General features: G+C 47.5%; 1 protein-coding gene across 3 annotated transcripts in view; it reads right to left on the bottom strand.

The window, feature by feature from the left end:
- LOC125924495 (histone-arginine methyltransferase CARM1-like) overlaps positions 1-15,624 on the bottom strand; it is a 278,914-nt gene extending 263,290 nt beyond the window's left edge. For all 3 annotated transcript variants that reach the window (XM_049633044.1, XM_049633052.1, XM_049633061.1), the window contains exon 1: positions 15,440-15,624. In XM_049633044.1, the coding sequence (XP_049489001.1) occupies positions 15,440-15,599 (160 nt within the window). In that variant the 5' untranslated portion in view covers positions 15,600-15,624. The remainder of the gene's footprint in view (positions 1-15,439) is intronic.
- Between the last annotated feature and the right edge of the window lie 126 nt (positions 15,625-15,750).

Here is a 15,750-nt window from a genome sequence, read left to right as displayed (position 1 = left end):
TTGTTGTTGTTTTTGTTTTGTTCTGTTTTGTTTTTAAGGAGGCTTCATGCCCAGCACAGAGCCTAACATGGGGCCCAAACCCATGACTGTGAGATCAAGACCTGAGCTGAGATCCAGAGTTGGGCGCTCAACCGACTGAACCACCCAGGCACCCTGTAAACTGGTTATTTTTTTTATTACTAGGAAGGTCTTATAATGGCACAAAGAAATGTGCTTAATAACAATTACAAATGAATGAACAACTATCAGAAATAATGAAAATGACCATGACATTTCATAATCTTGCTATCTGTCAATGACAGAACATCCTGCTTTGGAAAAAGTTTGTGTCAAGGAAGCCATTGGGCCTCAAACGATGTGACGTCCCTGTCTCTGAGGTCTAAGCTCCATGGAGAAAAGCGTCTTCTCCAGCTTTCTGGGGAGCTTGATTTTTTTAGCAATTCCAGGACCTTTTAGAAGATGGCTATTATCTACTCACCGCAAGTCTATTTGGCCCCATGTGAACTGAGCTAATTAACAGCGTAACAACACATTTAAGAAAGAAGCAGGGAAAAAGGAGTGGAGAAGCCTGGAGTTGATTCCCAAAACACTAAATGATGCTTTGTTGAGGTGAACATCACAAATTAGCTCAACTGCTTCCCCTCATGTGTTGGACTATTGTTTTAAAGTTCAAAAAATAAATTCAAAATGGATGAAAGACATAAATGTCAGACAGGAAACCATCAAAATCCTAGAGGAGAACACAGGCAGCAACCTCTTTGACCTCGGCCGGAGCAACTTCTTACTAGACATATTGCCAGAGGCAAGGGAAACAAAAGCAAACATGAACTATTGGGACTTCATCAAGATAAAAAACTTCTGCACAGAGAAAGAAACAGTCAACAAAACTAAAAGGCAACTGATGGAATGGGAGAAGATATTTGTAAAAAACATATCTAATAAAGGGTTAGTATCTAAAATCCATAAAGAGCTTATCAAACTCAACACCCAAAAAAACAAATAACCCAGTTAAGAAATGGGCAGAAGACATGAACAGACACTTTTCCAAAGAATACATCCACGTGGCTAATGGACACATGAATAGATGCTCAACATCACTCATCAACAGGGAAATACAAATCAAAACTACAATGAGATACCACCTCACACCTCTCAGAATGGCTAAAATTAATAAGAAACAACAGGTGTTGGTGAGGATGTGGAGAAAGGGAAACCCTCTTGTACTGTTGGTGGGAATGCAAACTGGTGCAGCCGTCATGGAGAACAGAATGGAGGTTCCTGAAAAAACTAAAAACAGAACTACTCTATGATCTATCAATTGCACTACTAGGTAGTGCATCAAAGGATACAAAAATATTAGGTAGTGTATCAAAGGATACAAAAATACAGATTCAAAAGGTCACTTGCACCCCAAAGTATATAGCATTATCAACAATAGCCAAACTATGGAGAGAACCCAAATAGCCATCAACTGATGAATGAGAAAGAAGATGTGGTGTATATATACATATACGTATATATGTACACATGTATATATACACACACATATATACATATATATATACATATATATACATATGTATACACAATGGAATATTACCCAGACATCAAAAAGAATGAAATCTTGCCATTTGCAATGACATGGATGGAGCTAGAGTGTATTATGCTAAGCAAAATAAGTCAAACAGAGAAAAACAAATACCATATGATTTCACTCATATGTGGAATTTAAGAAACAAAACAGGTAAACATGTGGGAAGGGGGGGAGAAAAAGAGCAGAGGGAAACAAACCATAAGAGACTGTTAGATACAGAGAACAAACTGAGGGTTGATGGAGGGAGGTGGATGGGGGATGGGCTAGACGGGTGACGCGTACTAAGGAGGGCACTTGCTGTGATGAGCACTGGGTGTTTTAAGTGAGGAATCGCTGAAATCTACTCCTGAAACCAATATGGCACTGTATGTTAACTAAAATTTAAAATAAACACATAAAAATAATAAACGGCAGCACATGCTCTGAGTAGGAAGGATTTGCTCCAAGAAGAACAAAAGTAAGCAATAAAAGAAGAGAAACTTGGTTAATTTATAAGAAGGGTTACAGAAAACTTAGCTCACTGTAATAATGGCTGAATAAAGCTGATCTGGAATCTAGGCCCATATTTTCCAAGGAAAAATTACACTTTCCACCCCAGAAGCTACATAACTACGCCCACTAGAACCAGGGGCTACTGTATATCTCCCTAGAAATAGAGAAATGGTTAAGACATAAGCCCTGACCCCAAGACCCTGACAGTAAAGGGCCACGTCAGAATATGGGGGAATGCAGGGCACCTGCTTACGCATCCAACTCCTGATCTCAGCTCAGGTCACGATCTCACAGTTCGTGGGATTCAGCCCCACATCGGGCACAGTGCAACAACAGGGAGCCTGCTTAGGATTCTCTCTCTCCCTCTCCCTCTGCCCCTCTGCCACCTGTGCTCACTCTCTCTCTGTCAAAATAGATAAATATTTTTAAAAAGTAATATGGGGAAATGCAAAGACACAGGTAATGCTGAAATGCGTTATCGCCAGATAATGTACTCCCAGTCTGAGTGGAATATCAAAGAATCAAATGCTATATGGAAAGAAAGAGAGAGAGAGACAGAAAAATCACAACTATTTCTGTGAGGCAGGAGAAAAAAATCATACAAGTTGGCTAAGAAAGTGCATTCTAAATATTCTGCCAGGAGACCAGGAGAGAGAGCTGAGGTGGACAGTGGGGGGCTGAGCTCCAGCCTGGCTCTTTTATATGCAGGAGCTGGCTGAGCCTATACGTTGATTCCACGTCTCTGAACCACAGGCTCTTCTAAAGCTGTTATTATTCTATGGATTAGGGAATTAATATTCATTGCCTATAGCCGACATGTTCTGTGCTCTTCTGATCTGATATTCTAAAAACCTAAGGAAACAGCATTCATACCCTGAGGGGTTTGTCATCTGTAGAATCTGTAGATTAAAAGAAACAATTCTCGGAGGAAGAAAAAATACGAAATCGGGAAAGAGCGTCCCTGGAAGGAAAAAAGAAGCTTCGTCCAACGGAAATGCATGAAGCAATGACAGAGCATTTGTTCTCCAAGCACAGTGAAGCACTATGAGGGCTGAGACTCCAGCCCAGTGCCTGGGCTTATATCTCAGGTCTGTCCTTTCCTCTGAACGTCAGAGGCTTTCCCGAACATGCTCTTATTCTGCACGTAGCATCTCACATTAACCTGCAATACTCACCTTGGGATGTGGGCAGCCGTTAGCCGCACGCGGGTGAGTGAAGAGCAGTGAACACCATTCAGACCCACCTTCCTCTTCCCTGTTCCGATTTATGGATTTTCATTCATCTCGGATTTTCTGATACCTGCGATCCAAGGCAGAGCTGCTCTCTCAAGCCTGTCCAGAGTCTATCTCCAAGTCTTTTAAAATACAAATTCTAGGGCCACCTGTGTGGCTCAGCCGTCTAAGCGCCTGACTTGGGCTCAGGTCATGATTTCATGATTCGCGGGTTCAAGCCCTGCGTTAGGCTCTGTGCTGACAGCTCAGAGCCTGGAGCCTGCTTCGGATTCTGCGTCTCCCTCTCTTTCTCTGCCCCTCCCCTGCTCACGTTCTTCTTTCTCGCGCTCAAAACTAAAATAAATATTAAAAAAATAAAATAAAATAAAATAAAATAAAATAAATAAAATAAAATATGAATTCTAAACCCATGACTGGGTAAATGTCAAGGTTTGTGAAACAGGATTTAGATTATGACTTTAAGTCATACAACGTGACTGCCACAGAAAACAGCGAGATCCATAGAGTGTACCCCTCGTTTATCACCTAAGATGCAATAAATACACAGTGAGGACTTAGCTTCCTTCCTTCCTTCCTTCCTTCCTTCCTCCCTCTTCCTCCCTTTGTCCTTCCTTCCCTTCTGCCCTCCTCCCCTCCTCCCGCCCTTTCTCCCTACCTCCCTTCCTTCTATCCTTCCTCCCTTTCTCCCTCCCTCCCTTCTGCCCTCCTCCCTTCTTCCCTTCTTCCTTTCTCCCTTCCTCTTCCTCCTTTTTTCCCTTCCCTCCTTCCTCCCTTCCTTATCCATTTCTCCTTTCCCATACTGCACCGGCCTCCTGGTTCACTCCATACAACGGCCACTGTAATTTCTCGCGTTTGAAACAACGTCGCACTGTGTCCCGTGAGCAACCTGAAAATGCTTCAGGGTCTGAACCTAAGCACAAACTTACCTTCAATGCATCTCTTCCCCACAAAGAAGAATAGCTAGCTAAGCCCTCCACAAAAAGCAATGAGGTCATGATGAAGTAACCCTGACTAAAAACTAAACACGAGTTACCACCACGGGATTTGTCTTGGTCCTAGACAGGGGCCTCTTCCATCCAGCTGTCCAAAGCAGAGCAAAGGACCTAGAAGCCAGAGGCACAGTGGAGCTGATTTTTGGTTCTATCGATCAGTGCAACTCTGCTAGGAGATGTTGTATACTTTTAGATACGTTCTTTTGTTCTGCGATTTAGCTGCAGACTCCCTGGGAGATTCAGGGCAGGACTGTACTTGATAACTAATTTAAAGAAGAAGGATTCTTTACGTGATGTTTACCAATTCATGTTAGAACTCCAACTATGTTTTTCTCAGCCAAGACTGCAAGAAGTCCAGCGCAACGTCCCTGATCCTTTCCAAATGGTACTAGAATGCATGCTCTGTGAAAGTAGTGACCTCTTTTTGTTCATTCCACATGGCCGGCAGACTCCAAGATGGCCCTCAATGATCCCTGCCTCCCGGGAGGGCATGATCGTGCCATCATGTAATCCCCTCTCGTCAAGTGTGGACTGGCCTAGGGACTAACCAACAGACGATGGCGAAGGTCACGGGTGTGGCTTCCATGATTAAGTTACATTTGACGGAGACTTCCATCTTGTTGTCAGACCCCTTCCTCCCTTGCTGGCGTTGAGGACATAGGGCTACATTGTGTAGGCCCAGGTACCACTGAACTGGAGGTAACCTCCAGCAAATGGGCAGTAAGAAGCCAAGGCCTACAGTGGAAAGCGCTTAAAAAACCGGACTCAGCCAACAACCACACAAGAGGATCCCTTCCTGGTCAAGTTTTTATATTGAAATCTCAGCACTGGCCAGAGCACTGACTGCAGGTTCTGAGACCCTAACGCAGAGGATTCCGAAGCCTTGCCCAGACTCCTGACCACAGAAATGAGGAGGCAATCAATGCGTGTCGTGTTAAGCCACTAAGTCTCTGGTTATTTGTTACCCGGCAACAGGTAACTGATACACTGCTATTTGCCTTGAACGGTGTCTGGCTCACGGTGGGTATGCAATAAATATGAACTGCACGAATCAATAAATGAAACAAATTCCTCTCACAGGTACAGCTAGAGTTACTGAAGGAAGTTAGTAAGCTATTCATCATGGTGCTGCCGCGTACAACACAACAAGGCGAATAAACTCAATTTTCCACAACAAACATGCTAAAGAATGCAATTTTCTAACATAAACATATAGCAAGTAAATACAATTTCCCACAACAAACATGTTAAACAAGCTTTTCAGCAGTCTTAATCGCCTCAAGGTTGACTTCTATTTCCCAGCAGATAACCATGGCCTTTCTACGGTTAAAAACGAAATATGACTGGAGACCTTTTTGCCCTTCTTAGTAAAGACACTGACCAGGAACTCAGTTTCATGATGACAAGATTCAGAACGTGCATAACTCTGACCGAGACAGAGCTTTCTCCTGACCCGGCTAGTACTCACTCACCGTTCTCCATGCCTTCATGGCCCCTAATTGGAAAACACACTTCGACCTTGTCGCTCATGCTCGCAGAAGCATTTGGGTCAACCTCTTCCTTGCCTCTCAAGGTTTCTCATTAAATCCTCTTGCAACCTGCGGCCTGCGTTTCCAGCTTCGATTTTAACCAACAGTAGGTCATAAAATTCTTTCACTTCTCATTCCAAGTTGTGATCGTCGCCACGAAAGCAGAGGGCTTAGACAAATGGCGGTGGGCACGGTGGGCCATGAGATGTCCTTTCTCCGAAAAGGATTTCCAAGCTTTGAAGTAAAGAACGAGAAGGACCCAAATATACAAAAAGGCTGGAGTGGAGATGTGGAGTAGGAAAAGCATTGTAGGCAAATGGAACGGTACCTAAAAAGGCCCCGAGAAATGATCCCTCAGTAGAGAGACAGACTGGTGTGACAGAGAGCCACAGGGTGAAAGTGGCTAGAATCACAAAATATATTTTTCCCAAAGAGTCCTGTGCGAAGTCCACCATGGACAGAATCCCACAGAAACCGCTTTGCAAATGGTTCTAGAACGTTAAGTACGCCCCAGAGAGGTGGTAACTTTGCTTTACGACTGCTTGCTGAGTATCTCTGCGTTATTTTTATTGGATCGTTTTGACCCTACTTCCTTCAAAAATAAATGGAAGTCACTGTATTGTCTTTCACATTTCATTGTTCTGTTTCTCCCCACCCCCCTCCCAACATAACCTTATGAGGTAAAAATGATCTCAGCTTCTACAAGAGAAAACAAAGTGAGCTTCTGGCAGGTTCACTAAACCCAAGGTCATGAAGCTAAAACATGGGGAAATCTGATCTGGTTAATCCAACCACCTCGCCACCCTCCTTATAACACAGGGGTTAAAATGGTGAGAAGCAATTAACAAAGAAAGGTCACACAATTCTATTTAGATGACTGGTCCAGAGTTTAGAAAACCTTAATTCTGCCTGAAATATGCCAAGAGGCGTATCATCAGCCACGCGACTCTCTTGCTCGGGTTTCTAAACTCACTGATAAATCTAGTTGCTGCAAACCATGAGCAAACAGTGTTTTCTAATTCCGGGGCCTAATCCGACTTTGGGTTTGTGGCTAGAAGTCCCACCTCGCCCCAGGCTAAAGACTGGGTGATTAAACACAAGACAGTATCACGGAAAGGGGGACAGAGTCAGGTTTTGAGGACGATACACCTGGGACACAATGAACCAATAAAATCAGGTCAATATTATTTTTCCCTCCAGCTCACAGTGAGTCTAGACATAACATGTCTAGCACCTACCACGAAGGAGTAGCTTAGCTGAATGGAGGTAAATACAATTGGAGAGTGATTAAGGATACCCAGCAATCTCTCAGACCCGGAAAAAAAAGACCTTGCTCAAGAATGCAAAGTCATTCCTCTGAGTGAAACATTCAAGGACTAAATGCTGGGAAAATCTAACCCCTCAGCTTTTATCTGCAAATCTTCACTGTGAAAACCCAGCTGCAGGGGAGAGAGAATTGAGGGTTGTGGGGAGGTCTCCCAAGCACTAGGGGCTTATTTGGGGGGGATGATCCTGGGAGGAGAACTTCTTGCCTAGATAAACCTCTTCGTTTCAAGTGCTAACTCGTCAAATTAAGGGACGGCTGTGCTGTCTATTGACTCACAAGATGCCCATGTCTGTTTTCTCTTCCATGTGGCACGGACTCTAAGTCTTAATCCGTGGAGTGCCTGTCTTTAAACTGGTTTATTCATGGGTACTCAATACAGACCACAACTCAGTACAATTATTCAAAGTGGAGGAAGAAAGGAATCATAAAGAGTCCGTATTCCGCCAGGAAAAGGAGTCTTTTCATTCATTTTCCCTTCAGTGACGTTAGACTCAAACACACAAGGGCTTTGGATGGTTTTATATTTTGCATCCATTCGAGATACCCCTACTGCCTCACAGAGGAAAGCAATGCTTTCTCTTCACTGACGAACAGCCCACAGGGCTGGAGCCCCAAACCAGGTCTAGCTGGGCATCCCCGTTTAGTTGTATTAAATATCTTCCTGGGAAAACTAAAACGAAATCATGCAAGTGTTGCCCTTGGTAAAAACTGCAAGAAAAGAAAGAAGTTACTCGGCAGGATTCCTATTCCTTTAACAACCCTTTGGTCCAACCATAACGTCTGAATAGTTGCCGTGATTAAATGGTACCACGGTCGGACCAGACTGTGAACAGGAGGGGTCTACTGTTGGGGAGAGGGACTACCATGCCAAAGGTACATGCTGCATTTCTCTGGTGGTCTAGATGGAGAAGTTCAGAGTATTTGAGTTTGTGATTATCGGGGCGTGAGCAGGGGCCAGAGTTGTGCACTTTTCCTTCCTCCTGCGCCCACGTGAAGGGCATTCGGCTGGCACACATGAACTTCTTCTTCACTGTCACAGAAACAGGTACAACGGAGGGGGGGGGTGGCTGGCACCTACCACCAAGGGGCCAGGGACGCTAACCTCTCTGTGATGTCTCTCACAACGAAGAACTACCCCAGCACACGCGATACCCATGCCTCACTCAGAAATGCTGCTCCCCAGGGGCGATTCTAGCCTCACTGCACCCCCTGTCCCCTCAGGGTTCTCCAAGCCTTCGGGAGAAGGACAGGAGCCCACCCATCCCAGCCCCCTCCCACCCGCTTCATGACCAGCTGAGATGGTGTTTTCTGGGCTGCTCACCAAGTGGTAGGCTTACAGGGGTTTTGTGTGCTGTTTGTTTGTTTTTGCAGGGGGAGGTGAGGAGGAGCAAATTCAATTCAAGAGAGAAGAGTTAGGGAGTCCGCTGTGGCACCTATCAAAATCCATGCTCTCTAACCAGCTTTTTCAGTAATTGCGATGGAGAGGGAGGTTTTCATGCCCCAAACCCCATGAGTGAGTGAGTGAGTGAGTGAGCGAGTGAGAGAGTGTCTGTGTGTTACATCCCATATGACCTGGTTGGTCTAACTGGCAATTTTAAAGTTGTATTTTTATTTCTGAGAGAGAGAGAGAATGAGCATGAACGGGGGGGGGGGGGGGGGGGGGGGGGGGGGGGGAGGAGAGAGAGACACAGAGAGAGAGAGAGAGAGAGAGAGAGAGAGAGAGAATCCCAAGCAGGCTCTGCACTGTCAGCCCCAATGTGGGGCTCGATCTCATGAACCATGAGATCGCGACCTGAGCGGAAATCAAGAGCCACTCAGGCTCGCCCTAACGCAGTTTATACACATAATCCCGTGCCACTCTGGCCATAAAGAAGTGGGGTCTACACGCTCTCTCCTCGAACCTGGGCAGCCTTATCCCTGCAGTGATCAATATGGTACGACACAGGTGATGTCGTACTGATTTCCAGGTGCGTGTCACCAAGAGTAATGCGGCTGCTGCTTAGTCTGTGGGAAAACTCTCTCTTGGAGCCATGCGTCTCCATGGAAGAAGCCCGTGGTGGGAGGAGCTCATGTGGGAGGGAGCCAAGCCACACGCAGGCTCCCCACTGACTGTCCTAATCTCCGAATCCTCTCCATTTTATGAGGGTTCTCTGGAGAAACAGTATCCATAGGGTGTGTGGGTACATCGGGCAAATCTAAAATCCACAGGGTAGGCTGGCAGGATTTTTGGCAGGATTTGAGTACCCGGGGAAGAGCCAGTGTTGCTGTTCAAGTCCAAAGGCCATCTGCTGGCAGAATTCCTTCTTGCTCGGGGAAGATCAGGCTTTGTCCTGTTAAGGCCTTCAACTGATTGGACGAGGCCCACCCACATTCGGGGGGCAGGGGAGGGGAGTGCAATCTGCTTTACTCAAAGTCGCCAATTTAAATGTTAGTCTCATCCAAAAACACCCTCACCTAAACATCCAGGTAATATCTGACCAAATATCTGGGCCCGCAGCCCACCCAAACCGGCACAAAAGCTTAACCGTCACACCAGCCCAGATACCAGCCCAGGTAAAGGAAGCTTTCTTGCATCCCCCCAGACCAGGCTGGCCACCAGCTGAGTCCCAGAGGGCAGCCTTGGTCGATGCCACAAGGAGCAAAAGCCTCACCCAGCCCAACCCTGCCTGGTCCCTTAACCCACAGAATCTGGAAACGTGATCAAATAGTTATTTTTTTTTTTTAATTTTTTTTTCAACGTTTTTTATTTATTTTTGGGACAGAGAGAGACAGAGCATGAATGGGGGAGGGGCAGAGAGAGAGGGAGACACAGAATCGGAAACAGGCTCCAGGCTCCGAGCCATCAGCCCAGAGCCCGACGCGGGGCTCGAACTCACGGACCACGAGATCGTGACCTGGCTGAAGTCGGACGCTTAATCGACTGCGCCACCCAGGCGCCCCTCAAATAGTTATTTTAAGTCACTGGGTCCGAGATGGCTCGTTATACTCTAAGAATAATTGCAGCACTAAGTTTCACTCATACCGCTCCCCGTCCCTCTCCACCCTGTCACAAGCACAGCTCCTTCCAGCCTCGGGGCCTTGCCACCTGCCATTTCTTCTGCCCGGGGTGCTCATCCTCCGGTTCTTGGCTTAGCTGGCTGCTTTCATCCTTGCTGCCTGACATCAAATGTTCCTTCCTCAGAGAGACCTTCCCTGACCACTCTTTGAACTGGCCTCCCTCCCTTCCTTTGTCTCTTTCTTTTCTCTTTCCCATTGGGTTCAAAACATTTATCTCGCTCTGCAACTGCCTCGCTCTGTCATTGGCTATTGTCTTCCCCCAATTAAAATATTAGCTCCATACAAATGGGTCTTTCTCCAGCTCATTTACTGTTCAGCCAGTGATTCGCGCAGAACACGAGTTCGATGAGTGTTTGTTGAATGAAAAATAATGAATGCCTCTATCGTTTGTAGGTGACTGACTTCAGGATCCTGGTCATAGGCTCCAACTTACTCACTTGCTACCACAGAATTTAATGAAGGGAGATTAATACTCCCATGTGATACAAAGGATGTTTTTCTCTGACTTTTCCTCTGTTCTTTTTTTCCCCCTCTAATGAGATGAGGAACCGCAAGGGAACAAGATACGTAGCGTCCTTTTAAAATACCTCGGAGACAAGAAAATCACTGCTTTTTTATACCTGATTACCTATGAGGCTTATTCATGTATCTTCCTAACTCTTACAGATTAATTAAAAGACAGCTCTAAACCGAACAAGGAAGAAAGCGTCTGTCTCCTCTCCTGGAGACCTGGTCTACCATTAACCTTTGTGTCACACAGTCCCACATCTTAAATTCCTTTGTCCTCCGGGCCGCCCCCCCCCCCACCAACCAGGAAACGTACCTTGGGGAAGGGGTAGAGAGGAGGCAGGCCCATCCCCCACCCACTGTGTGGTTCCTCTCCATTTTCCAGTTCCTTAACATATTTGAGGGATGAAAATAATATTCTTCCCCCAACACCCGAACTCAAGACCTTATCCACAGGCCCTTCCTCTGTGCGGTCACCCCCACCCTATATACTAACCGATTCCGGTATGTTCTGATTCTCCCTTGTATTAACTCTTTCTTTTTCTTTTTTTTTTTTTTTTAATTTATTTTAGACAGAGAAAGAGTATCCGCAAGCAGGGGAGGGCAGAGGGGGAGACAGAGGATTCAAAGCGGGCTCTGCGCTGGGAGCAGAGAGCCAGATGTGGGGCTTGAACTCATGACCTGCGAGATAATGACCGAAGTCGAAGTCGGATGCCCAACGGACTGAGCCACCCAGGTGCCCCAACTCTGTCTTTTATTCCTGTATACTGATGCTTTGACATTTGGGACCTTGGGGACCCCAGGGAGACCGCCCCTCCTAGATGAGCCAATTCCTGGAGACAGTCAACAACTCACTGCAAACACACTTTTCAAACACAAGCCGGTCAATCCAGAGCCCACACCCCCAACACTCCCTATAGCGGGCTCTCACACTCCAACTCCAGGCCACCATCAACGATAATCAACCCAGGGCCAGGTGCCCGGCAACTCGGGAGAGACCCTACACCCCCAGCCTGCTGAAATTATTCAAAGCAGCCACCCTCAGCCTGCTTACCCCGCCTCCCCCATTCTTCCCCCACAGAAACCACAGTGAAGGCTCTTACCCACAACTCCCCTTACTCCCCCTGCCCCCTGACCCGCCTACTGCTTCTCCACATGCTCACCACCATGGTGTGGCATGTTTCCTTCTCTTGGGAACCCAGAGGAACTAACCTTCCAGTGGCAACCATCTCCAGATTCGTTGACCTCACTACGCTTCAAATTTCCTATCAATACACTGTATTTTGTTTTAAAAAAATTGTTAGTGTTTATTTATTTTTGGGAGAGAAAAGAGAGTGAGCAGGGGGAGGGACAGAGAGAGAGAGAGGGAGACACAGAATCCGAAGCAGGCCCCAGGCTCCAAGCTGTCAGCACAGGGCCCGATGCGGGGCTCAAACTCACGAATCGCGAGATCATGACCTGAGCCAAAGTCGGTCGCTTAACCAACGGAGCCACCCAGGCGCCCCACAAAATTTAAAAATTCTTGATTTAAGGGGCACCTGGGTGGCTCTGTCAGTTGCGTGTCCACCTCTGGCTCAGGTCATGATCTCACAGCTCGTGAGTTCAAGCCCACTGTGGGGTCTGTTACTGCCAGCTCCGGGCCTGGAGCCTGCTTCGGATTCTGTGTCTCCCTCTCTCTCTGCCCCTCCCCCGCTCGCATTATCTCTCTCTGCCTCAAAAATAAATAAACACTAAAATAAATTCTTGATTTAGATCCCCAATTCACTCAACAAACACTTACTGATGGCTTGTGGGTACCAGGTACTGTGGAAGGCTCTGGGGAGAAAAGGATGAACCAGGCATGCTCTTGGGAAGGCTCGCGGTAGAAAGAGGGTCTCAAAAAAATATGTTTGAGAAAAAAAGGAATAAATGATTGTCTTCTCAGATTTCATAAGCTGGAGTGCTGGATCCCCTGGTGTGTTCCCTTCATAAAATCATTTGTCAGTTTTGGAGGGCCTGAAATTAGAATAAACTGGTTTGTCTTGTTCTGTTCCTTTTTTTTTTTACATGACAAGCTATTGAGACTGGGACTCTAAAAGATTGTTCAGTTTTTCCTAGTTATTATCAACTAGACTTAATGGAGTTTCCTTTGGAACATCTTCACAAAAATACAGCCTGGCTATCTTCAGAACAGCCAAGGAAACTATTATTTGGGGGGGGGGCAGAATATAAATATTAATAATAATGGTGAACACTTGCTGAGCTCTTAATACATGCCATGCATTATACGTGGTATATATGTTATTTTATTTAATGATGTAACATGCGTGTGACCATTCTTACTTTACAGATGAAGAAACTGACGCTTACACAGGGTGAATCATCTCCTAAGTGCAGCACAGCTAGTAAGACATCACCGGGATTTGAATCCAGGCACAGTTACTCCAGAGCCTACTTGTTTAATAACTAATTCCATACGTGAGCTAAGAAACTGTATCATTTTCTAAGGATACATTGCTTAGACCCATTCTTCAAATCCATTAAAGACTTCGCACCCATCCCAAAAACTTCACCCGGGGAGAAAGCCTCGCCATTCGGCCATTCGGACTTCCGCTACTCAAGGTCCGCTATTTGAATACAACACCATTTATTCAAAGAGTACACTAGAATCTGTTTCTCAACCTGCTCTGCCTGGCCATCACCCACAGTGGTCTAGTTGGCCATACAGTAAGACGAGCTACTAAAAACACAACTCCAGAATAGTTTCTCTCCAGAAACTCTCCATAAAAAGAGTAGCTAGCTTTAACAACTGCATTTTAGGACTCAAGCTGTGAAGAGCGTGAGTTCTCTGCTTCCTTGTTAGTGAATCTTTCCCAAGGAATTTTCAAAAATTCACACAATGACTGCCTGCCTGCCTCAGCTTTAATTATTCCTTCTATTTCCATGAGTCTGGTCTAATCCCTACCACAGAGGTCACCTCTAGACTCTATTTACTGCTTTAAGGGAAAACATATTCTTCTGTGTAAAGGAACTTCGTCCTTACAGGTCAGGCACTGGGTTACTTGTTGGGGAGTCTACGAGTTCAATGACCTCGAACCTCCAATATTTCTTCTCTGAACACGTATCTGTGGGAAAGGAATTCATAGGACACTGAGTAATGTGTGAATCTCAAACCTGGTCCTTTGTTTCTCCATGTGTATGCCTACAGATTAAATAAAATTACCATCACTGGGGTGCCTGGGTGGCTCGGTCAGTTAAGCGTCCAACTCTTGATTTCTGCTCAGGTCATGATCTCAAGGTTGGTGAGCTGGAGCCCCACATTGGGGCTCCATGGTGACCATGGAACCTGCTTAGGATTCTCTCTCTCTCTCTCTCTCTCTCTCTCTCTGCCCCTCCCCTGGGCTCTCTCATGCTCTCTCTCAAAAGGAAAAAACACCAACATTTAAAAAAAATACCATCATTGACAAACTGAACACTTTTCTGGCACCTTGCATTTTAAAATTCCCAGGGGAAACACTGAAAGCTACTTTCTTTTCCCTCCTGCAATCTAGGAGTTGCTGAGTAAGGCTTCTGATCCTGGGCCAAGACTCAAACTAAGACACCAGTCAAACAGTATTTAATACTTATTTTTTAAAGACCCAGACTTCTCCATTCCAGCCCAGAGTAAAGGGAGAAAACACATCGGATGGTTTTCTTTTCTACCACAACAAGCATTTATCGAATGCCTACTGTGTGCCTGAGTCTGTTCTAAGGCCTTGGAGGTGTAGCAGTGAACTTGGATTCGCTTTGTCCCAGACGAGCACGTCTAGACCTGAGAGTTATTTGAACTTGTGGGAATTCTTATCAACGGAACCACATCACAACAGCAGAGCATTTTCAACTGTACTCAGAATCTTAGAAGTTAGGGTCGGAAGAAAGAAGCCCCAGGAGTCTTTGGAGGCTTGCAGCTGTCTGGGGCTCTGCTCCCCACCCTTCCTAGGATGGGGTGTTTAATACGAGCCGCGCCGTGGAGATGTTTGTTACCCCGTCATATCTCTGTGCAAAGTTTGGTGCTCCCTATACACATTTTGTGGGGCCAGGCTCTATGGGTTTCCTCGGATGCTCAAAAAGGTCCAGGACCCTAGAAAGATCAGAAGCATTCGCCAGCCCACAGCTCCAGGAACCTAGGGAAACGTGCACGTCGTGGGAGAGGTCGCTTTTTGAACCTAAAAGGAGACACCTAGTAGAGAGCCCACACCGGCCGCGACAGCCGCTCCGGACCCGTGCACCCCCGGCACAGCCCTCCCGGCGCGTCAGAACCCGGGCAGCACCAGGCTGCAGGTGCGGCTGGAGGGCGGCCCGCCGCCGGGGAGGGAAGGAGAGCCCAGCAGGCCTGGAAGAAAGGAGACAGGGTTTCCCGTCCCGCTCTGCTCCTGGGTGGGTGCGTCGCGCGCCTCTCTTCTCGGGACCTCGCTCTGGACACCTCTAAGTTACGGCCAAGTTCTCAGGGCCCGGCTGCCCACGGCTTCCAAGTTCTCTGAGCGCACTAAAGACGCAACGCGGGCCGGTCCGGGTAGGCGGAAGCCTCCCGGCACGTCCCACCTCCCCTCCCCCCCCACGGGGAGCCGCGGAGCGCACCCCGCACTCGCCCGCGCCGCGCAACCCCCGCGGACGTGCGGACGCCCCCGCCGCCCGCTCGCCGCGCTCGCGCGCGCCTGGCCCCAACTTCCGAGCGGGACTGGGTACTTCACCGTCGGTCACCGTCGCGTCCGCCTCCTCCCCCGCCGGGTGCACCTCCAGCCGCAGGCACTTCGGGCTGGGGGGCGACAGCGGCCCCGCCCCGAAGAGCTGCTCCTCGGTCACGAAGCGCAGCTGCACGCGGAACTGCAGGCGCGCCGGGCCCCGGGCCATGCTGCGAGCGCCGCCGCCCCGAGCCCGGGCGGCGCCCCGGGAAACGGCCGCGGGAAGGGGAGGGACTTGCAAGCGCCGGCCGCCCTCCTCACCTCCGCGCGCCGCCGAGCGTCGACCTCCGGCAGCCCACGGGCTCCTGCCGGCACCTGCC

The sequence above is a fragment of the Panthera uncia genome, chromosome D4 (assembly GCF_023721935.1).
Source record: "Panthera uncia isolate 11264 chromosome D4, Puncia_PCG_1.0, whole genome shotgun sequence".
In the NCBI taxonomy this organism is placed as follows: Eukaryota; Metazoa; Chordata; class Mammalia; order Carnivora; family Felidae; genus Panthera; species Panthera uncia.
The sequence above is the reverse complement of the archived record's forward strand: the minus strand, read 5'-3'. Positions and strand labels throughout refer to the sequence as shown.